This window comes from Labeo rohita, chromosome 9 (genome assembly GCF_022985175.1).
Source record: "Labeo rohita strain BAU-BD-2019 chromosome 9, IGBB_LRoh.1.0, whole genome shotgun sequence".
NCBI lineage: Eukaryota > Metazoa > Chordata > Actinopteri > Cypriniformes > Cyprinidae > Labeo > Labeo rohita.
In genome coordinates, this window is record NC_066877.1 from 23,295,866 (window position 1) to 23,320,675 (window position 24,810).

Below are 24,810 nucleotides of genomic sequence, written 5' to 3' on the forward strand. Positions count from 1 at the left end.
CTCCAATGCGAGGGCATCTGTCCGACATCTAAAGTTGGGCCAAAATTAGGTCATGCAACAGGACAATAAACCCAAGCACACCAGCAAATCTACAACAGAATGGCTGAAAAGAAAAGAATCAAGGTGTTGCAATAGCCCAGTCAAAGTCCAGAGCTCCTGACTGAAATGCTATGGTGAGAGCTGTGCATAAATGCCCACAAACCTCAATAAACTGGAGCAACGTTGAAAAGAAGAGTGCTCCAGATTCCTCCAGAACGATGTGAGAGACTGATAAAGTCACAGAAAATGAACGCTTCAAGTTATTGCTGCTAAAAGTGGATCTACAGGCAATTGACTCATAGGGTGTCCTAACTTTGTCACACATGGCTTTTCCATCTTGGCTTTATTTTTGTTAAATAAATAATGACACAGTGTGATATGTCATGTGATGATGTTTATCTGAGGATTTATTTTCCAAATTTTAAGACCTGCCAACGTCCTGATACAGAAAACCACGGAATTCAATAGGGTGTCCTAACTTTTTCACATGACTGTATAAGTTCTACAGCTTTATTTATTATTACTTAATTGTATTATTTTATTATATATTAACTTGTAGCAGAATGTGCTATTATTTTACTAAGATTTGAATGATATAGTTTTTACAAAACAGGTGAGATGTGGTTAAAACTGTGATTAAAATGAATTTGGAACAGGGAGACTTAAAAAAAACAATAATATAACAGTGTACAATTGTCTTCAATACAAATTAAATGTCTGCAATATCAGCCACTGAACCGTAATGTCTGCATTAACGTGAAACAAACATATTTCTTGCGTCTGTGGTAAAACAGACCACCCATTCATTTCTTTGTTTGCTGTTAATTTTTAATTTCGATAAATTTCCATATAACAAAGTTTTTTTTTTCAAGATTTTTTCTTTTTCTTTTTAATTCACAACGTTGTCCACAAAGCAAAGCTTTTATCCGTTTCTCCCGTTCTTTTGCACATGAACAATAACGCACGCAAGGTTTGCATGTGTCCAAAGTGTATTTAAAAGTTAAAAGCGTAATTATGGTTCACGATCAATGTCATCCAGCGTCTCGCGTGGATGTTTTTCTGAGTGAGTTGAGGCGCACTGATGGGAACTCTCAGATCTGCCATGCTGATGCTGTGAGTGAGTGCATCGGTGAGCCTCTGTATTGTGTTTTGAGGATTTGGGCTTAAATATTCAAAATGGCGGACGGAGGAGCAGCGAGTCAAGATGAGAGTTCAGGACCAGGTAATCATTACTGCATTTTACATATTCATATTCATATTCAAACACTCTTTCTCTCAAGCCAGAAAAGCGCGGTAGGGAAAGCGTAAACAAAATACTCAACGCCGATGTTGCAATCATATGCCACCTTGAAATAAACGTATCGGGGAATAATTCTCTGTCTGTGCGACGGTGAAACTGGCGATGCAGTGCGACGGCAAATTAAAGGAAAAATGCCTCCTTTGTGTGATTAGAGCAGCAGCGTTACATATTCATACCGCCGCCGAGAAATCGCCGCTTTGCATATTTTATTAGTCATAATCGGCGACAGCTCGCGGGGTTTTGCACTGTCCCCGGTCAGAGCTTGTAAGAATTTTACAGTTAATCATAAGTAAAGGCTGCTGTGTTCATGCTAAGCGGCTAATGCTACTCCAGCGGCTTTGTGTTGCTGTATTGTGCCGTGAGCCAATCCCACATATAAAGCTTTGAATATTCATTCGCTCGCAATCAGCCGGCGTCTGCGCAACGTGTTTACGGTAAAAATATGAAAGAGCACAGCAGCTGGGGCTTGCTTGGTGTACAGTTAGGACACGGCGTGATTTTTTTTAATGCCTATTCTCTTGCCTTTTGTGCCCATTGCAGGCGTGTAGCCCTGTTATGTTATTCATGTGGGCCTTCTAGAGCTCAGAATGCGCTGTTCAGCATATTCTATCAGAATGAATCCATTTCATTGTCGAAGGATGGTGGAACGTGCCAAAATGGAATTCTGACGGCAGTTTATACAATGTATCCAGTACAGTTGTTGCAAATTGATACTTTGTAGCGCAGCCGGTGTTTCTGTAACATTGTATCAGCCTGTCTGCTCAAGGAGATGTATGCAGGCATTATGCCAGCTTTATTTGCTAGTCTAATAGGCGATCCTCATATAGAGCACAGCTTCTCCACTATTGTTCCAGAAGCAGTACGCTTGTGTATTTAGTCATTTAACTGTGTTTCATCATCCGTGAACAGCTAAGAAAGTCAGTTTTACTATTTTTATTCTCTTGTGACAAATTAGTGCTTTAGCTATCAAATTGCTTTTAACTCTCAATGGTGATGTGGTCTTGTATCTACCTTCAAGATATTTATAATCAGAACTACGGCTGAGCTGATATTCAGAACAAATTCATGATTGCTAGTTTTATTCATATAGCGTTTTTCACAGTGCTTTTTTTTTTGTAGAAATCCATAATGCTAATGTTTGTAATACCTTACAGTCCACATTTGGCAGTTTAAAGCTTTCTGTGGTAAATATTGCTTTATCTGGGTAAAGTCGGATAGATGTATGACAAGTGAAATTTGTCATTTATTTTGTGGTTACATTGAGGATTATGAAATCTGAAGTTTTGGATTCTGTTTATTACATTTTGGTGTGCTAAAAACCTAATTACTAAGAGGTGTATCACTGCTTTAATTAAAGTGATGCCAGAATTATTTTAGCAATGATTATATTCTTTCACAATATTTCCTATTGCTTAAGATTTTATTTTTATATTCAAAATTTAAATTTTTGTATTTTTATTATTTATGTTGCTAATTTAGAGCTTAATATTCATATTTAGCTCTAATTTAATCTTTTTTTTTCAGTAATTTACTAAGGTGCCATTTCTAATTTTAAATTCTAAAGTTTTCATCTATTATTTAGATTTTGTTTTAGCTAACTGTTATGTCATCCTTATGTCTCACTACAAGAGAAACATACCTCAACACTGTAAAAAATGCGAATGCATATTTTCCAGTTTACGAAACATTTTGAGTCTCAAATACTAAAAAATGCTCTTGAAACGACATAACCTTTGTCAGACCAACAAAATTGCCCCAAATGTTGTCCCAACTAGTCTGAAGAATTTCATATTGTTGAAATGTAAAGGCTTTGTGAGTTCCCAGCATGAATAAATGATGCAGTTACTGTTACAGATTATTGTTTTGCTGTTTGCTGACTTAATTTAAACCTTTTGTTGTTGTTTTGTCATTATTGTTAGTTATTTGTTCCACTGTGATGTGAAGAGCTCATCTTTTTAACATTGTTAACCGTTCTTGAGGTTTGTGTGTCTAGTTTTGAGGCCTAGAGTATGTTCAACCTCTTATATGTTTGCTGAATATCTTAGTCTTGTAAGATGTTTTACAAACAAAAACAATGTTGTCTACATATTAGACTAAGTTATCCATTAAGGTTTCTATAACAATTCACTGTTCATCATTTGTAAATAAACAAAAACTTGATACATAAAAAAAGACCTTAACGACAGTAATTGTTGTTTCAGTTGCTGTGACAAGAATATTTGTATTGGCAAAATAAGACAACCAGCATTGCATGAACAAACACATTTATGTTGGCTAAACAAAGTATCTTTATTGAGAACTATAAAACTATTGTTGAGAGAACTCTAAAGTCTTTAAGGCTTAACTGCATTAAGAAGTTTTCTCAACTATTTATTTTTTTACAGTGAAGATGGTTTTGTGTTTCGTTAATTCTATTTAACATGAATTCTCTGACTACGTGAGTTTTAATTTAAATTAGCATGTGATTGTTTGACTTTAGATGTGTCACGAAAGAGTCAGGTGTAACAGACCCTGCTTTTAAACTGATAACATTTGCAGTGTGCGTAGGGCTAGAGAGACAATAACGTGCTGAAACTTGTTAGTTTCATGTATCCACAGCTCATACCGATAGTGTAAATTACCTGCATGAATCCATACTTTTATTTTTGTAGTAACTGACACTTTTCAAACATAGTAGCGAAACTTCATGGCATTTTGCGTCTCTCTTTGACCATCTGTCTGTATTGCTTGCGTTTTTCTTCATGCTTTGCTGAGGTGAACATGTAGAAACAGTCCCTGCAGGCTAACGTATTAATTAAAATGATTATAGACCTAAAATCAAGTAAGAGTTTGTGGTTTTTGCCAGCCTTTGAGAATTATGTACAACAATATGTGGCATATTGGCGTGACATCCTGTTGTTTTCTCATGCTGTCCGGTTTAAATGGTTTTGTCATATTAAAGGAGAAGTCCACTTCCAGAACAAAAATGTACAAATAATGTACTCACCCCCTTGTCATTCAAGATGTTCATGTCTTTTTTTCTTCAGCCGTAAAGAAATTGTTTTTTGAGTTAGACATATCAAGATTTTTCTCCACATAATGGACTGTTATGGTGCCCCAATTTTGAACTTTAAAAATGCAGTTTACATGCGGCTTCAAATGATCTCAGCCGAGAAAGAAGGGTCTTATCTAGCGAAACGATCTGTTATTTTCATTAAAAAAATAAAATTAAAGACTTTCTAATCTCAAACGCTCATCTTGTCTCGCTCTCCCTGAACTCTGTGTATTCTGCCTCAAGACAGTTAGGGTATGTCGAAAAACCCCAATCGTATATTCTCCCTCAACTTCAAAAATCATTTCAAAATCATCCTACATCACTGCAAAATTACCAACCCAGTCTGTTTTTTGAAGTTGAGGGAGAACATGAGATGTGAGTTTTTCGACATACCCTAACTGTCATGAACCGGAAAAAAAAACAGTTCAGGCAGAGTGAGACAAGATGAGCATTTGAGATTAAAAAGTATATAAATTGTATTATTTTTATGAAAGTAACCAATTGTTTCGCTAGAAAAGACCCTTCTTTCTCGGCTGGGATCGTTTACAACCGCATTTGGGATTGTTTGAAGCGGCATTTAAACTGCATTTTGGAAGTCCATTATATGGAGAAAAATCCTGAAATGTTTCCCTCAAAAAATATAATTTCTTTACAGCTGAAGAAAGACATGAACATCTTAGATGACAAGGGCATTATCTGTCATTTTTTTTTTTTTTTTTTTCTGGAAGTGGATTTCTCCTTTAAATGATAATATACGAGTGAAAATAATTGTGGTCTGTGAATGGTTTCCATCATACTATCAAGCGTCTTTAATTTTTCATCAGTTCCTCTCTGAAACTCAAATGTAATGTGTTTTCAAATGCCTAATTTGAATATGAATAGTGTTATGTGTTCCTGCTTGCTCGTAATGAAATATTGAAATTATTTTGTGCTCTGTGCTGAATACAGTCCTCTTTTCCATAAAATGCCCCAAATGCCTGTTTGAAAAGTATAATATTTGCATTAAATTAAGTATTTTTAGCTAATTTGAATATTACTCTTCAGGTTAGTTTTGCCATTTAACTAAGTAGTCACATGGTCTTCATGCAGGTTGTTTGGTGAAATAAAAAATAACACATAACCTATAAAAGTAGGCTGTTTTGTTGGATTACGCAACTCTTGTACGTCACTCTTGTAATCCTACTTTTGTCTGACTAAAGTTTAGCACTTCGAAAAAGTATTTTAAATGTCAGCAGTACTTTCGGATAGGCTGATTTCTTTATGCTTACTCTGTCAGATCTTTGTTCTAATATGTAAATCTCTGTTGCAATTAGGCCAAGATCTGAAAATATCAGTTAATGAGGTGCACAGTTAATCTGGATATGCAAAGCAGACTTCATGTTCTTTTCCAGACAATACGGCTACAGAAGTCACGGAATTTGATCTGTGAAGTGTTTGGGCCACAAGGGGCTTTGTGAATAGGATGGTGGAGAATGGCAAGTAATTTACTTCCCGAACAGCTCCGTCCGCAACCTCTGGTGCTTAGAATGTGTAAGAAATGCTTCCAAATGCAACCTGCCGTCTTTATGTCCAGATGCAGACCTCGCCGGTTGTTGCGCTTTGATCGCATTGACAGAAAGCTCACCTGTTTCACCTAATTTAACCAGCACTCTGTAGGTAATTGGGCTTGTGCATTGACACTCCGGACTTTTTTTTTTTCCATTCCTCCTTTTTTCCCTCCAAAGCGATCCAATTAATATGCTAATGAGATGATAAATATTTATGAACATTTAAATTAGGGAGAAAGCTCTCAGAGCGCCGTGCGAAATGAATTGCTTGCAGGACTTCAAAGTGTTGCTCGGCTAATGAAGTGAGGGAGATTTGCATATGGCTTTAATCAGCTGCATACTGATTATGCTTTATTACGGCGCTGGCAGCCGCTTCGCTTCTGTTCCGTTCCAGAATGAAAACGAACTTCTTCACACTCTAGTTGTTATGACAATCATGGCACAGCGAGAGTGAGAGAGAGAGCAAGCAAGCAAGCCGGAGAGACTGAGAGAAAGGCAGCCACAGTTTCAGTGAAGCTTAGCTCTGCTCTGCTCTGCACGTGTGTTGTTTTTCCACTCCAAACCGTTTAGTTACACAGAGACTTCTTTGCTTTTGACGGTTGTCTGCGAAAGGGGTGCTAAGTTTGTTGTGATGCTCGTAGAGACGCTTGACAAGGCAGGTGCAGCAACTGCTGGTGAGTGATGTTTGCGGTCTGCAACAATATTTTAAGATCTGTCTTACTGTCTAGTGATGCAGTGCTTTCTAGAATTGAGTAGTCAACATATTTGGTTTGTTAATTAGTCAATAACATTAAGTAGGAATATTCAAGTCTGGGTTGTATGATTTGAAAGCAAAAATTGGAATTTGTTTAAATGATGAGGATGTTGTCTCACATTTGAAAGTCACTGAATGATCGGTCTTTGAAGAGAAACTGAAAGTCTGACCTTCCTCTGTCTGTTCCAGATTCTAGAATGAGTAATCCATCGGAAACAAGTAAATGTGCAATGGAGAGCGGGGACGAAAACACTGGTGAGTACCCAAGGAACCGTTGAATCTTTATGGACTTGCATGTTGTGTATTTTCTCAGATCTTTTGCCTTGATCTTTCCAACACAGCTTTCTTTTACATTCGAGTGAGTGAGAGTATCAGTTCACAATTTTAAATTGTAAAGGGTCACTTGTGCAGCTTTGACTGAGGTTGAACGTGTAGGACAATGTCTCTCAATATAGATCCTGGAATGTTTTTTAAAAGTTTGGAATAAGAAAGGCCATGGAGTTGAATAACGTGCTTGAAAAGACTTTTTTGTTTGGCTCTGATCTATTGTGGCATGTGACTGCTTTTCTTCTTCCAGGTGCCCAAACAAATGGACTGGACTTTCAGAGGCAGACTGTGCAAACAACAAGCGCAATCACCAACGCACACGCACAGGCCTTGCTCCAACAGGTATAATCTTTTTCCTCTGAGCTCACACACACATTTGCGGTCTGCGACATGGATGAAAAGGCTATAGGAATTTAAAGATGTCCCCAGGGCCCGTTTCTGAGTCACTGAACTGCCACTGTCTTGACCTGCTTGTCTGATTATCATGTTTCAGAGTGACTGTTGAGGCTTTCCACCTGATGCCATGCATTGTTGTGTCTATTTGAAAATAATGCGTGGGATTTGTCTCAACTCTGAAGATTAGAGATGTAAAGCACAACATGCTATCTCCTGGTTACAGGGGAAATGATTGGGCCCCATATGCTAATTAGCTGCTCTGCAGTTGCTCGGAAACAGATGGTTGAGAATATGCAAATCTATGCAGAATTTACATGTACTGCATAACAGTTTCGTTAATTAGCATACCCGCTTTGCTCTCCGCTTGAAGTCTCAGAAGGCTGCGGTATATTTATATCACCATGCATAAGCAGCGAACAAAACATGTTTGATTTTGGAAAGGAATTTTGAGATGGTCTTCATCTGTATTTCCTCTCTCTGCCCTCATTTCCATATAGATTGTGCAAAAGGTAAATTTTTAATTAATCCTTATTTGCTTCTACCAACAAACTGGAACATTAAACCAGAAAAAAGCATGCATTTTTTTTTTAGTGGTGTTGGCTCTGAAAGTGTTTTTCCCCATTAATTTTACTTTAAAAGTCTTTGAAGAGTTATGAGCCATGAATAAAACCAGCTGGCCACTAGATGAATCACAACAACTATTGTTTAAAATCTGTTGCTTATAGAAATTAACAGTATATTATACATTTATTATAAACTATTCATGTATAAACACCTAAAAGGTTTGAGAGCGAAGGCAGACTGACTACTTCTCATTGCATTTTTGTTACAATCAAACTATAAATATGGCATATACATATAAGCTTATGTAGTGATGCACAGAAATTTTACTGTGTTCTGTTGCAAAAAAAATTAAACTTCTGTCATTAATTGCTCACCCTAATGGCGTTCCAAACCCGTAAGGGGTAACCCCTTTGTTCATCTTTTGAAAAAAAATTAAGATATTTTTGATGAAATCCAAGAGCTTTCTTACCCTGCATAGACAAGCAAAGGTGCCACCGTGTTCAAGGACAGGAAGGTAGCAAGGACAGCGTTAAAATAGTACATGTGACATTTTATGGAGCTATGAGAATGCTTTTTGCTTTTTGACTTTATTCAACTATTTCTTCTCATCCATAAAATTAAGGTTAAACTCACATGGATTATTTTAACGATTTCCTTACAAACTTTCTGGGCCTTGAACGTGTCAGTTGCGTTAGAAACGGTTAGAAAGCTGTGAAATTTCATCAAAAATATCTTAATTTGTGTTCTAAAGGCGAATGAAGGCCTTACAGGTTTGAAACGACATGAGGATGAGTAATTAATGACAGAATTTTCATTTTTTGGTAAACCATCCCTTTAATAAATATAATTAAGTCATGGCTAACTGTTAATAGCGCATTTCGACAATAGCAACATCTGCAACTGCCATTTATTAAATAAACACACACACAGGGAGACCATGGTAAGGCTTTGTGAATAACGGGTTAATTTCCATCTTGACAGTTTTATGGAAATGAGTTTAGTGACAGATGTGGTCATTAGAGATTAACTTAATTCCTGTCTTTGTTTCTTTGTCTCTCTCTCTCTTTTTCCAGTTGACTTTGACTCCAGCGCAGCAGCAGTTATTGCTGCAGCAGGCTCAGGCTCAGCTCTTAGCAGCAGCGGTGCAGCATTCAGCCGGCCAGCAGAGCAGCACTACAGGAGCCAGCATCTCTGCCTCCGCTGCCACCCCCATCACCCAGATCCCCCTCTCCCAACCCATCCAGATCACACCTGTAAGAGAGACGAATTTTCGTTCATCCGAGTCTCAGGACTGAAATGGCCTTGTTTCGTTTGACTGTAGCAACGTGATTTTTGCTTTTTAATTTGGTTTTGCCCTGGCAGTATTTTGACTCGCCCTGAGAATGTCTGGAGTGTCAGAACCAAAATGTGTTTTTAATTAACATTAATATTTAAGCAAATTATAAGGGATTTAAATGGGATTTTGTTCTTTATGCCCTTCAGCTATTTAAATGAAAGAAGCTGCATCTGAATTCCAAGTGTATGGAGAAGTACCCAAAATGAAATTATTAAATCAATAATATCATACTGTAACTAGTAAAGAGGACGAGATTATTGGTTCAAATGAGGCACTACAGCAATCTGTCATGACACATTAAAGAGCTACAAAATTGTATTTATTGTTTGAATTTCTTAAAAAATGACAAAATTTGAAAGCTGAAACCTAAAGTAACCTGCTCTGTCTTCTATGTCAGCACGCTGTCAGTTTTCTCTTTGCTCCGCTATGTATTTTTCATTGAGTGAGAACGTGGCGTGAGAGCGCCATGATTTGTCAGACATAGAAACAGTAATGAGGGGTGGCGGATCTTTGCGAAGGGTCAGTTGGTGAGGTTGTCATGGTTTAACTGGTGGCCCTGGTAGAGTGATGCATACTGATGTTCTTCTCACTCTGTGTTTGTATGGAACAAAACAGCAGTTACAGCAGCTGCAACAGCAGCAGAACCTCAACCTGCAGCAGTTTGTGTTGGTCCAGCCGGGCCACCCCATCGCAACACAGCTGCAGCCCGCGCAGTTCATCATCTCGCAGACACCACAGGGCCAGCAGAGTAAGTCTTGTGTCATTTTAACCTTTTTGGATCTCTCCATCCCTCAATGTGATCAGCCTGTATGATTGTTTCGTCTTTCCTCTTGCCTTAACCAGGTCTCCTGCAGGCCCAGAACCTTCTAACTCAACTACCTCAAAGCCAAGCCAACCTCCTGCAGACCCAGCCAAGCATCACACTTGCCACACAGGTCAGGGGCATCACATAAACCCACTGGATGCATTTTTTACATGATCTAGATTGTTTTGTGAAAAAAAAACAAAAACAATGTGACTAGAGTTTCTTGCTATTTTTGTGATTAAAACATTTAAAATAACTATTACTGATTCCAAGTACACTACTGTTGAACGTCTGGGGTCGGTATGATTTTTTTTTTTTTTTAATTTTTATTATTATTTTTATTTTTTTGATGTTTGCCAAGGCTGCATTTGTTTTCACAAAAAACCTCCCGTAAGAACATTACCATTGTGAAATATTACAATTAAAAATAACTTTACTGTGTATGTTCTATATTTTGTAATGTAATTTATTTCTGTGATGGCAAAGCTGAATTTGAAGCCATTTCTCCAGTCTGCAGTATCACATAATCTTTCAGAAATCATTCTAATATGATGATTTGCTGATCAGGAAACATTTTTTCTTATTGTCAATGTTGAAAACAGCTGTGCTAATATATATATATATATATATATATATATATATATATATATATATATATATATATATATATATATATATATATATATATATATATATATATATGAACAGTGTTTATATAAAATAGAACAGTGTTTATATAAAATAGAAAGTATTTTGTAACATTGCAAATGTTTTACTGTGGAAGCCCATTTCCACCACTGAATAAACAATTAAAAAAAGGAAATTGCGACTTTTTATCTCACAATTCTGACTTTCTTTCTCAGAATTGTGAGTTGTAAGTAATTTAAAGGGGGGGGGACCCCTGAATATTTAGAAAAAAAACAATTGCGTCAGAATTGCGAGATATAAACTCGCATTTGTGAGAGAAAAGGGCAAATTCTCTCACAATTCTGACTTTTTTCTGAAAAATTCAGTTGTTTTTTTTTCAGTGGCGGAAACGGCCTTCCATATTTTACTGCCGCTTTAAGTACAATTAATGCATCCTTAGTGATTGAAAGTATTCTTTAAAAAAATGACTCACCCCAAGTTTTTAAACATTAGCATAGATGCATGAAAAATGTAGTTCACAAAAAAGTTTGTTTAATTTTCAGTTGGACTTTTTTTTTTTTTTTTTTTTTTTCCTTAAAAAAAATAATCTGCCAGCTGCCTTGTTCATCTCCATAATTTTTTCCTTACACTTCACAGCCTGCTACACCCACACGCACGATAGCAGCGACCCCCATCCAATCCCTTCCTCACAGCCAGACAACACCAAAGCACATCGACACACCCAGCCTGGAAGAGCCCAGCGACCTGGAGGAACTTGAGCAGTTTGCCAAGACCTTCAAACAGAGACGTATCAAACTGGGCTTCACGCAGGTAAATACATTTGTCTTATTGCAATCTGTTGTTGATTTCACTGTTCAAACATCTCTGATGGTGTTTAATCATCAAAAGAGTTCATCTGTCACTTATTTCTAATTATTTGAAGACAACTGTCCTGTAGCTGAGACTCATTAGGTGACTCTACCTGACATTTTCAGAGGTTAAGTCTTCCTTCATCTTATTGTGTTGCTTGTAACAGGGGGATGTTGGCCTTGCCATGGGAAAACTTTACGGAAATGACTTCAGCCAAACCACCATTTCTCGCTTTGAGGCCTTGAACCTGAGCTTTAAAAACATGTGCAAACTGAAGCCTCTGCTTGAAAAATGGCTCAATGATGCAGGTATGTATTTTCTCTGCTCTGTGCAATTCCTATTCTCTCTCCTTTGCCGTCCTCTCTTCAAAATAACGTTGTATATCTTGAAGAATGTTAGAAAGGATATGAAGATTGTTGCTGCATTCCTCTTTAGTACCTAAAGGGTACTGCAGGTCTCGGCTCTCCTTTCTGTATGTGTAGCGCCTGTCGTTTTTTTTATATAAAGACAATCTTGTTCTGAAGTAATGTTCCTAAGTACAGCTGATGCTCTGAGGCACATCTGCAGTGCTGTTTGGGACAGGTGCTTATATCACTCCTTCTTTGTGCTTTTGTGCGCGCTGTTTGTGCAGAGAACCAGACATCTGACCAGGCCCTGTCCAGTCCCAGCTCTCTTGGCTCGCCTGGGCTGGGCATAGAGGGTCTAAACCGCCGCCGCAAGAAGAGGACCAGCATTGAGACCAACATCAGAGTGGCCTTAGAAAAGAGCTTTCTGGAGGTGAGCGACATCTCACATCAGAGCTCATTTGATGAGATGTTGTTAATGTTTTACTGGTGGAAAATCTTGACAATGTGATTGGACTATCAATTAAATATTAAATTAGTGTTTATTAATAATGCAATTAATATTTTCAGTAATTTTATTATATTTTATTGTAATTTAAAAATATTTTATTAATATAATAAATAATTTATTTACGTTATTAATAGTAAATTGCAATTCAGGTTTTATGAAAAGATTAATAATAATAAATTTATTATTATTATTATTATTATTATTATTATTAATAATAACACATTTTTCTAATTCCATTTTTTGTTTATATTAATGTTTTCATTTACATTATTAAATATTAATAATTCAGTTTACACGTTTTTACTTATTATTATTATTATTATTATTATTATTATTTGTTATATTTATTATTAGTAGTAGTAGTGTATTTATTACGTTATTACTACATTTCTTAATTCAGTGTATTGTATTATTTTAATGTATGCTTTAGTAGTAGTAGTAGTAGTAGTTTACTTTATTATTATTACTACTACTTAATAGTAATATTTTCTGTATTTTAGTTTATTAATTGTATTATTTTACATGTACATTAATTTAATATTATTTACACCAATATTTTCTCTAATTTCTACACGAATATATTGCATTTTTATTATGATTATTATTATTGTACTTTGTGTTGTTAAATCATTTAAAAAAAATAATGTATTCTTTACATTAATATTCAGCTGTGATTCAGTTTTTTATGAAAAAATATTTTTTTTTTATTCAATTAATTTTTAATTCATAATACTAACATTTTCAATTACATTTTAAATATTAATAATTTCCTCATTCAGTTTACACTGAATTGTATTGCTTATTATTATTATTATTATTATTATTATTATTATTATTATTATTAGTATTATTATTATTAGTGTACTTGCTTTATTACTACATAATAATAATAATAATAATAATAATAATAATAATAATAATAATTAATAATAATAATAATAATAATTTCTAATTTTTAATTCAGTGTATTGTATTATTTTAATGTATGAATTGTTATTAGTAGTAGTAGCAGTGGTGTACTTTAAGTTTTTACTAAATAATAATAATAGTTATAATAATAATAATAATAATAATAATAATATAATAATAATAAAGCACAATTAAAAAAATATTGCAATACACTGAATTACAGAAAATGTTGTTGTTGTTGTTGTTGTTGTTGTTGTTGTTGTTGTTGTTGTTGTTGTTGTTGTTGTTGTTGTTGTTGTTGTTGTTATTATTATTATAACAATAATATTTTCTGTAATTCAGTGTATTGTAATATTTTTTAATTGTGCTTTATTATTATTATTATTATTATTATTATTTTAACAAAAGTACAATAATGAAATGCAATATAAATCTGTGTATACATTACAGAAAATATTAGTTTAATGTACATTTAAAATAATACAATACACTGAATTAGAGAAATTTATTATTACCACTCATTCATATTTTTTGTAATTGTACACAAATTAATATTGCAGTTTATTATTGTTGTTGTTCTATATTATTTTAAAATTGTATTAAAAATAATTTATTCTGTAGACTATTAATATTAAATTGTAATTCCGTTTTCATAAACAAATGTGTAATCCATACATTATTAACAGTTGTAGTAATAGTAAAAATATTTTTATAATACAATTATCTATTTATTTGTGATATTAAAATATTAATAGTTTCCTCTAATTCAGTTTACAGTTTTATAATAAAATGTTCAATTTTTTTTATTAAAATATTGTTGTTTTTTGTAGTAGTGTTAGTACTACTTAATATTAAATTATTATTTGATGCTATTAGTAGTAAGTGTAGTGTAGTGTATTTTATTACATTATCATAATAATAATAATAATAATAATAATAATAATAATAATAATTATAATTATTATTATTATTATTATTATTAAATAATAATTTTATTTTAATTATAATAAATAACAAAAATAAAGTAATACAGTGTAATGTGAAACTGAGAAACTACATTAAAAACTACAGAAACACAACATTTAGCCCCTTCCTTAAGGAACCCCGCATCCGAAGACCCTTGTTTAAACATTTTTTTATTGTCAACTTCAGTTTCCCAGCTGAATTATTACCTCCTCAAACCGTGGACTGCAGGCTTGTAGATCTTTGTGACTTGTTTTTGCCATAAGGGCGTTTCTTGTGCCTTTGCCCTTTTCAAGCAGAACCAAAAACCTACCTCTGAGGAGATCACCATGATCGCGGACCAGCTCAACATGGAGAAAGAGGTTATCCGAGTATGGTTCTGTAACCGCAGACAGAAAGAGAAGAGGATCAACCCACCCAGCAGTGGCAGCGCCATCAGCACTCCTATCAAAGCAATCTTCCCTCCCACCACAGCTCTGGTACGTGACATGCAAACTGCCTCCCTTCATTCAACCCAACAGATCTGACTGGTTAAACCGTACTAAACCCATCCTCTTCCCCATGTTTCAGGTGCCGAGTACAGCGAGTCTTGTGACCAGTAACACACCGACTACGATGACTGTAAACCCAATTTTGCCTCTCACCAGCACTAGTGTCTCCAGCGTCGGTTTCACTGGTAAGCAAAAAAAAAAACCTTAAAGCACACATGAAACTTTCCTATGTTCACCTCACAGTTTAAAAGAGCCTTTTGTTTCTTCAGGCACAACTATTGGCTCGGCTACCACTAACACTGCATCGGTCATCTCCACTGCACCTGTGATCACCACCGCAGCATCCTCTCCTTCGCTCAGCCCTTCTCCCACCGCAGCGCAGACGTCCTCCTCAGAGCACACTTCAGCTCAGGAGACGTTGACGGCAGTAAGTCAGGCACCTTCCTCCCTGGCGACAACTCTGGGCACTGGGCAGGTGATGGTGGCGGCACCCAGCCTCTCAGCCGCTCTGCAAGGAGCCGCCCAGCTGCCCACCAGCGCCAGCATCGCCGCCATGGCTGCAGCCGCAGGCCTCAATCCTGGGCTCATGGCATCGTCGCAGTTCACTCCTGGGTGAGTGTCATTGTAGTTCTCTGTACCTCAAACTTGTGGTTGGACATCTGTGTGTTTAATGCTAATTTTGGTCTTTTCTCTGGTGTTTCCTGTGCAGTGGAGCTCTTCTAAGTTTGGCACCCGGTGGTCTCGGAAGCGCTTTGAGTCCAGCACTGATGAGCAACAGCACCTTGGCCACGATCCAAGGTGTGTGGAGCGGCAAGTACACTTGAATTTACAATATGGCTCTGCATGCGCTTATTAATCTTGGCATCAGCAGCCAGATGAATGTCTTTAAACATGTTTTAGTGGCACTTGTGTCACACTACACTCTCAAGACCTTTCTGCATTCAGCATATTTGCATACAATCCTAATATTGTAAATGAGTAATTTGCATGCAATGCAAATATTGCAAACAACATATTTGCATACACAGCAACCTTTTTATATTTGACTTTGTTGATGTGACTTAAGTGCATAATGTTTTGTGGAATATTTTTTATAAGCATTTAATAATAGATGTACTTCATTATTGTTTAATAATACATAATTAATCTAAAAAGAGCACATAAACACATGAAAAGAAAAAGAAAATTGTACAAATAAAATTAATAATGGTTTTTAATAATACTACTACTAATAATTTTATTTTTAATGATTAGTATTAATTGGATTTGATCAGTATAATTGCTAACATAATAAAAAGGCTTATTTTTTCAAAAATAGACCTTTCATTTAAAAAAAAAAAAGTGTATAGACCATTTCGTCAGATGTAAACATACTGGTCCCGATACACTTCCTGTTTCTTTTTTTTTAAACTTTACACAAACATCACAAAAAAATACAACCAACATAACATTTGACTGGATGAAAATGTTACATTAGCACCTTTAAGATGTATTTGTATATGTGAAATAAAATAAAAAATAAAAAACAAAAAAACAGGAAGTGCTTCTGGACCAGTGTTGTTTACATCTAGTGAAATGGTCTATAATAGTACTACACCTTTGTTGGTAGCTGAATGCATAAATTAGCTAAAATACAGTTGAGGTCAAAAGTTTACATACACCTTGCAGAATCTGCAAAATATTAATTATTTTGCCAAAATAAAAGGGGTCATATAAAATGCATGTTTTTTTTTTTTTTTTTGGTTTGTTTTTTTTTTAATTTAGTACTGACCTAAATAAGACATTTCACATAAAAGACATTTACATATAGTCCATGAGAGAAAATAATAGTTGAATTTATAAAAATAACCCCGTTAAAAATGTTACTTACGGTTGATTCTAATACTGTGTTGTCTTCTTTTTTTTTTTAGTGATAGTTGTTCATGAGTCACTTGTTTGTCCTGAATAGTTAAACTGCCTGCTGTTCTCCCAGAAAAATCCTTCAGGTATCTCAAATTCTTTGGTTTTCTGCATTTTTGTGTATTTGAACCCTTTCCAGCATTGAATGCATGAGTTCCTCAGTTGTCCTCAGTGTGAAAATATGTATTTCATAATCATACAGTCATTGTTGGAAAGGGTTCAAATACACAAAAATGCTGAATTTGTGGGACCTGAAGGATTTTTCTGAAGAAGAGTGGGCAGTTTAACTGTTCAGGACAAACAAGGGACTCATGAACAACTATCACTAAACAAACAAACAAAAAGCAGCTGAATCAAGTGTATGTAAACTTTTGAACGGGGTCATTTTTTATAAATTCAACTTATTTTCTCATGTGGACTATATGTTAACATCTTAAAATATATTATTCAGGTCAGTACTAAATAAAAAATAACATGCATTTTGTATGATTCCTCTTGTTTTGGTAAAGTAATTCACATTTTGTGGAATCTGCAAGGTGTGTGTAAACTTTTCATAAATGAACATGCAAGAAGCTAGCTATGTGAAGAACAGTCAGATGACTTTTATCTAAAAGAGATAGTTCACCCAAAAATAAAAATTCTGTCATTAATTACTCACCCTCATGTTGTTTCAAACCTGTAAGACCTGCATAGACAGAAACGCAGCTATCACATTCAAAGCCCAGAAAGGTAGTAAGGACATCGTTAAAATAGTCCATGTGATATCAGTACTTCAACTGTAACTTTATGAAGATACAATAATTCTTTTTGTGCGCAAGGAAAACAAATAAGGACTTTATTCAACAGTTTCTTCTCTTCTATTTCAGTCTTTGACGTGTTCACACCAGTGGAACCACTAATATCACATGGACTATTTTGTCTTGTCTTTACTGTCTTTACTACCTTTTGGGGCCTTGAATGTTTATGCAGGTTCAGAAAGCTCTCAGATTTCTTAAAAAAATAAATTTTGTTCTGAAGATGAGCGAAGGTCTTACAGGTTTGGAACGACATGAGGGTGAGTAATCAATTACACAATTTTTATTTTTTTTGGATGAACTAACCCTTAAAATGTTATCGCTGTATCTCTGTTCTAAAAATTTGATTGTGCATATGCTACTACTCTATGTTTCAGTATTTTGAACACCTGAAGTTAAAATGTTCTTTGTTGTCTCTTTAGCTCTGGCGTCTAGTGGCACTCTGCCCATTACATCTCTGGATGGGAGCGGGAACTTGCTGTTTGCCAACACCAGCGCTGGTAGCACCCCTAACCTCGTGACGGCACCGCTCTTTCTGAACCCTCAGAACTTGTCGCTGCTCGCCAGTAACCCGGTCAGCCTGGTGTCTGCGGGAGGGGCCGCTGGTGCCGCCGGAGCCCTCAACCTGCACATCACCGCCGATGCCCATCAGAACGCTGTTACCACAGCAAATATGCCCGCCTCCACCATCACCACGGCCTCTAAGGCCCAGTGAAAGCTTTACCCACTCTTCTCCTGTCCTACACCCCTCTCCTCTTTCTAAGTTTTTCTTGCTACCACCAAAAACAAACCTACTAAATAGGATTTAATGTTTTAAGTTTGTACGTTCTAACTTTTCACATATCTTTTACAACCTAATCTGCGATGTTTGGACCTCATTGATGGGTTGACGTCAACCAAATCAACCGTAAGCGAATGTTGGCGTCTCCACAGAGCTTGCATCAGGAGAGCAAAAACCTCCCTGGACATTGTGCCAAGTCTCTGTGCGACGCAAAGACATATTCGTGCAGCGAACTCGCTCCTTTCTCCCATTTTCACACGAAACCTCTTCTTCAGAGGTATTTCTGAAATGCTTTTAACCAAAAAAACTTTGTTTACTCTGTGTTGAATGATACCTTCTTACTGCTGACAGTAACCTCCTCTTCCTCACTGTAGAAAAACGTTCTGTGTCTACGATCTCGTCTCTTTTCACTGGAGATTCTGCTTTACAGACGTTCCGGTCCTTTTAGATGCACATGATTTATTTTTGTCAAACAATGGGTTAGCTTTATGTCCAGTATCTTGTGGTTACAAGGCTTTAAATGGAGTAATAAGTGGCTGTGATGCGGTTTCATCGCTTTAAGGAATCGTTCGACTGGCCTTCTTTCTAGTGGAACACTTTCAGATAGTTTTCATATCATGTTGTAGTAGCAAAAGACTAGTCTGGGTCTGAATCCCAGTAACGACCCAGTAACGGGCTCACTTAATACTAAAAGCTTTAACGAATTACGAGATGATTCGTCAAGGAGGAGTTGTTCAGCGTGGGCGACGGTAACTGAGCAGTCTATTTTGAGAGAGCGCTCACAACTCTTGCGTTAGCGTCAGGACTGCGTAACCACGTAAGGTAAACCTCCTCAAGGTCTTCCTAACATGGGATGTACTTACGGTATCACCACCTGTTTGTGAAGGTGTAGGTCAAGCGAGACAAAGTCGATGAGGTGGATGATGTTCAAGTTTGTTTTTGTTTTTTAGGGTCTTTGATTTTCTACTTGTGCACAGTATCTGTACCAAAAAACTGGATTTGAGAACTGCAGTCTGCTTGGTTTTTAGCAGAACGTCTGTCATGCTTTAAGAGGTCTTTATTTCGGAGGTCTTTGTATTGCCTCTATTTCAAGATATACCAAAAATCTTTGTTATACCTGTTGCTGTATATTGCTACTGTAGCGTAGTTTAAGCCTAAATATTTATGAGCGAAGGCTCTCGGTAGACCACAGGAAATATAATGCAATATTTTGATCTTTTCCAAAGACGAAAACATAGGGTTTTTTTTTTTATTTTTTTTTTTTGAGATGGCTGTCCCTCCTCAATTTTGTAGCGTCAGTGAGACCAACCAAATAGACCCGAGGCGAGAGCAGGACGTGATGCTACAGCATAGGACCTGTTTGGGATTGTCCCTTCTCCTGGCCAACTTTGAGAGAAAAACGGGAGAGTCGTCTTCCCATTCTGTTTAAATGTGGATGTGAGTGTGTTCTTACCTGACAGGCTTTTTGAACATTTTCCCTTCTTTGTAGTAACAAGGTGCCAGATCCAGAAATCAGGGCCGTCTCTAAATTACGCAAAGCTCTTTGTTCCCCCAACCTATATGGTAGAGGACATTAGCGGGCTTGAAATATCCGTTACAAAGGGGTGAGAACTTAATTAAGGGGTTTTAGCCGGATGGTCTGTTTTGTTTTTCCCTACCAATGTAATGCAGCCATGATGTAAAGCTTGAACCAAAGTCGATTTCTCACTAGCTGCTGTGCCTGTGTGGGCCAGTGCAATGCTGACCACACTTTCACTACTCACTACTGACAAACTTTACCATCTCTTACACTTCTTTTAAACCCTGCTCTTTTGACTTGCATTGTCCAGCGAATCGTGTTCAGCTTTATGAAGAAGTATAGCTTCTCTAGCGCAGCGCTAACTTGCTTTAGCTCTCGATATCCAAGCATTTAACGATCCAAAGAGAATCTTAAGGGCCTTGTGTTTAAGTGCTGTTGAGATTTTGGGAGTCTGTGTCCTTCATTTCGTTGTTTTATCTTCTTGGTGAGTCTTTTGTTTTGGATGTGATCTCGTAGGACTCAACATCGATGCTGCGTTTCGACGAATGGATAGCAATAGAGTCCACCAAACAGTTAATTTAAATCCAGAAGAACCTGTGGAGGTGCAAAAGGATCTGAAAAGGCTTCATATGACAAGAAGGTGGATTTTTAGTATTGGTACATTGCTTTTTTTATTGTTGTTGTTGATAATGAATGATGGAGACAGGCATTCTGGGAGAATTAGAGCATTGTTTCATGCGTAGCGTTGCTTTTAACACTCTCACGTTTTAAATTCTGTGACGAAGAGGTCCCCTTAATGTTCCTTTCGTCTGTTACTGTTGCCCTGCCTGTTCATTTTTGTTACGACTGTTTGTTAGCGACGCTTTGTGTTTTATTGTTAATATGATTTGAAATACCTCAGCAGCACTTACATGGAAGGTTCACTTTAAGCAAAAGACACCAGTAGTCAACTCCAGAATGTACAAACGCTGTTTCTAACAGTTCATTTTTTAAAATGACCAACGTGTAAAACAAAGTATAACAGGAAAATCTGTACTAATAATATCACATAAGTCTACTACTGCTATTTCAAGTACTACTACTACTACTTAAAGGGTATGTCCAGGTTAACTTGTAATGAATATTTTGTTATCCTACTTGCCAAAGTAAAAAAAAAAAAAAGCCTTTGTCTTTGCGGCTGGGTCTTGTTGCTGCTCATTCCGCTGGTTCTGTCCGGAAATTTCAACGTAGCCTCTCTGGACGTGTAGATTTATGTGTTGTTTTGCGCATTAGTGTCACAACCCGGCAGTCGCCGGGGACTGTGGGGAGTTACTGATATATTTATCTGAGGAATGACTCAAAGATTAGAGAACTTCTTTTCTAAATTCTATATATATTCACTTATGTAAGATGCTCATATTTTATATTTGAACTAATATCTAGTTTGAATGTAGTGTTTTTGTCATGCTTATTCACTAAAAGGAAAAAAAAAAACAAACAAAAAATGACTTCATTTATATTATAGCTATTCTAAAAAATAAAAAAAATACAAAAAAAAGTCAAGACCAAAAATTGCAACCACGCCCTTGCGATGTGGGAGTGGCTGTTGTGTGTCCCGCCCACATTTAAATGTGGTTTGTTTGAGTGGGAGGGGCTTGTGATGGTGCTCCTAAAGGAAAGCGCCCAGCTTTCATTGACACAAGCACCAAACTATTCGTAATTTGATTTTGCTTTACTTTCTATGAATTTAATTTGTTGCTTTTTAACAATCTTTACCAATCATTTGAATTTATTTACTTTATGCCTTTTTTTGTATATCATGAGGGAGCAACGTCACTGGCTTTCTTAGTTTGACAAAAACTTGCATTTATCATTTATGCCTTACTATTATTTCAGAGTTTGACGCATTGTAGCAAACTGTAACATGTTGATGTGAGAGATGACTTCGTTTGGTTGTGAATTCGTGTGCGTGTGCGTGTGTGAAAGAGGATGCAACCGAGCATGCACCAATGTCAAAACTCACATGGTGCATATCAACCATGAAAATAACGCTGTGAGTTTTATTTGTGTTTTGTGATATTTTGGAAGTGTTGCTACCTATTTTGTAGGTAAAATTCAAGCCGGTTGGATACCTGTTAAAAGCTTTACTAATAACTCAACTCCAGCTGATATGTAGGGGGCGCTAGTGGTGCATTTACTTTGAAAGATAAAACTCTAGAGAGGTTCTGTCTGACATCATATCTTAAAAGTGAGACTTTTTAGTGACACTCGTTGATAGGAAATAGGGCTGTCAAACGATTAATCGCATACAAAAATGTTTATATAGTATATATGTATGTATTGTGTATACTATGTATATATAAACACACATATTTAGATATATGTGTATATTTATATATACATAATACACACACACACACATAAATTATGTTAACAAGCTTTCGCTTTCAATGCGATTAATCACGATTAATCGTTTGACTGGCCTAGTAGGAAAAACAGGATTTTTTGTTTATAGTGGATATAAGGAAGCATCACACATCACTGGATGCGAAGACCACTTGGCTGTAAATGATATCCTTTTTTTAACCTGTGTGCTCATGAGATGTTTCGGATGTGATTTATCTGCAGATGTTGAACCTGGCAACAGCTTTGTTGCGGATCCTTTTTGGCACTTGATTTTGGCGTGTGTGGATGCTCTGACTTGTGATTGGATAGTTTCTCGATTGTAGCGGGCTTTGCCGCCGTAGACCCTCGGTCTAGTGACAAAATAGGATAGATGCAGAAGAGGTCATGCACCAGAGAGCCGAGCGAGAGCTGGTCTGAGTAAAGGAGCTGTTGTATACCTCATTTATAACTCGAAACTGAGTAAAAACTTGCTTTAATCTACTTCAAAAAAATAATAATGTTCCAAAACAGAAGCCTGCAGATGACTGTTTAAAGTTTGGAGTGAGGAACCGGATGGATACCCAGAAGGCCAAACAAGCTTGTGCATATTAGAAACCCATCCCACTTATTTATATGTTGCTTTTAATACAAATTTAAGTTAACATTATAGCTCCTTATTAATTTTACACCAAAGCTTTTTTATGATTTGACAATCGTCGTGTTTATATACCCCTAACCCTTGCAGGGCTTGCGCTGTTTGTTCTTCTGGGTTTGTGGTCTGCTTGTTCCTCACCTTCTCAGTGGTAACCAAAGACTTTCAAAGTGATTGTATGGACTAAACTCTCTCTTCTATAGTGCCCTGCCTCAACCATCAGCTTGTGGTTTTAGATCATTGGTCACTCGTGGTCAAGTGGGCGGGGTTTAGTAGAAAGAGGAAGCTAAACACCTCTGCCGGCTTCTGGAAAGGACTTAAAGTAACCCCTCACGGGCTGGGTGATGTTTATTAATACACGCTGAAGGCTGTCCTGGGCTCACTGCAACCTGCTCAGGATAAACTGTCCTCTGGAGTCCCACTCTGTGGCTGCAGCAAGGCAACACTGTTTCTATGATTGTCTATAGAAAACATGCAACGTCTCGCCATAGTCGTCTTTTCGGTGCTGTGGTTTCGCTGTTCTGTCGATGTCTTTTATCTAGCTTTGCTGTTTCCACGATCATGATTTCAATTGGTTTGATCAGCTGTGCAACTATGCATCGTTGTCCTCCATCCCGCAAGGGCGGCGTCTGTGCGACGAGGCCCTTTTCAGATGGATCTTAATAGTTTTATGCCGAGTGGAGGGTCGAAAGCAACTATAAGCTCTATCCCAAAGCAAAAATATCCAAATATGAAATGTTTTACAAATGCAGATACCAAAGATTGCTCTGTTCTTTTTGTTTTTTTTTTTGGTTTGTTTGTTTTTTTTTTTCCTCTTCCTTCCCAAACCCTTCAGCTTGTGTATTAAGAAACAGAACCCAGCTCTGACAGTAGTCCTAACCTCAGTAATTCCAAAGCTTAGATGTATATTTTGGTATTTTTCTGAGATGCTTATGGGGAAAAAAAACGAAGTTTGTCGTTTTTAGTTTTCTTGTTCGTTGGATCTGTTGCTCTTTTTCTGTCACAGCATGGAATTTAACTGCAAAACTGTCTTACTGTAGGTTAAAGAAATAGTATTTTTGTATGTTTTTGGATGTGTCGATGTATGTGATATCAGTTTCACTGCCCAACTTATTGTTTTTGAAACAAAAGAGAAAAAAGGTTGAGTTAAAAAAAATGTGTACATAATGCGTAGGTCACTGATTTCAAAAGAAATCCCTCTCTATACTCTCATTTCCATGTTTCCTACAGCTGAAGCTCAAGGAATGTGTTCCATTTTCACCCTGTCACATACTGTAGATTGTACTTCTGTATCTCCCTTCAGAACGCTGTAACTCACTGTTGTAATAGTGATGATTGGTTGGGTTCTGAGTATCACTACAGACCTGAACTCTAGAGCCACTCGTGGCCTGCTATCAAGCGAACATATACCCAAGACTGAACGCTAAACGGCTACATCGCTGTAGCTTAGAACTGAATGATTGTGTAGAATATAAGTATGTGAATCAGGATACATGGTAGATTTGATGCATTTGTCTGCTGTATTTTGTTTGTTTTTTATATATATATATATATAAAGATAATCTTTTACTGTAACTGTACAGTTCTCTTTTGTTGTAAACATCATTAAACCATTTTCCAAGTGTTTTAATATTCTAACATGTCTTTGGTCTTTTAATATTTGCTATATTTTGTTGATAAAGTTGTGGATTTTTATATTAATTTGTTTATTTTTAGCCTCATGTTTTACAGCCGTACACACAAAATATGTTATTTTACACAGAAAATGTAGAATAGTACTACCTCTCCAGACATAGGTTCAGCACTTAAATTGTCTCATAGAATATATCAAAAATGATCTGTTCATGCCTTGCATTAACATTCAATATCCTGTATTATAGCAAAAAAAGCTATCTATACATACGTACAAACATACATAATACACAACTGTTCAAAAGTTTGGGGTCTGCAAGGTTTTTTTTGTTTTTTTTTCCAGTCTTGCTCA

At 36.4% G+C, this 24,810-nt stretch overlaps 1 protein-coding gene across 9 annotated transcripts; it reads left to right on the forward strand.

The window, feature by feature from the left end:
- Window positions 1–1,149: 1,149 nt before the first annotated feature.
- pou2f1b (POU class 2 homeobox 1b) lies at window positions 1,150–24,464 on the forward strand. Of its 9 annotated transcripts, none has more exons than XM_051119302.1 (14): window positions 1,150–1,261; window positions 6,864–6,929; window positions 7,252–7,343; window positions 9,035–9,214; window positions 9,913–10,045; window positions 10,141–10,232; window positions 11,387–11,560; window positions 11,766–11,907; window positions 12,231–12,376; window positions 14,623–14,805; window positions 14,897–15,002; window positions 15,087–15,429; window positions 15,527–15,627; window positions 17,933–24,464. In XM_051119302.1, the coding sequence occupies exons 1-14, from the start codon at window positions 1,216–1,218 to the stop codon at window positions 18,223–18,225; spliced, it is 2,097 nt and encodes a 698-aa protein (XP_050975259.1). In that variant the 5' UTR covers window positions 1,150–1,215; the 3' UTR covers window positions 18,226–24,464. The 9 variants fall into 9 exon arrangements, with proteins under 9 accessions (XP_050975259.1, XP_050975264.1, XP_050975261.1 ...); XM_051119307.1 differs by having other exon boundaries at window positions 15,527–15,615; XM_051119304.1 differs by having other exon boundaries at window positions 14,626–14,805.
- Window positions 24,465–24,810: the final 346 nt, after the last annotated feature.

What these genes read in the sequence shown, in the direction of transcription:
- pou2f1b (XM_051119298.1), top strand. Translation starts at nt 1,216, where the DNA reads ATGGCGGACGGAGGAGCAGCGAGTCAAGATGAGAGTTCAGGACCAG. An exon ending in CACAGGCCTTGCTCCAACAG is followed by an intron (nt 7,344 to 9,034) that starts GTATAATCTTTT and finishes CTCTTTTTCCAG; the next exon opens with TTGACTTTGACTCCAGCGCA. An exon ending in TCAAACTGGGCTTCACGCAG is followed by an intron (nt 11,561 to 11,765) that starts GTAAATACATTT and finishes TGCTTGTAACAG; the next exon opens with GGGGATGTTGGCCTTGCCAT.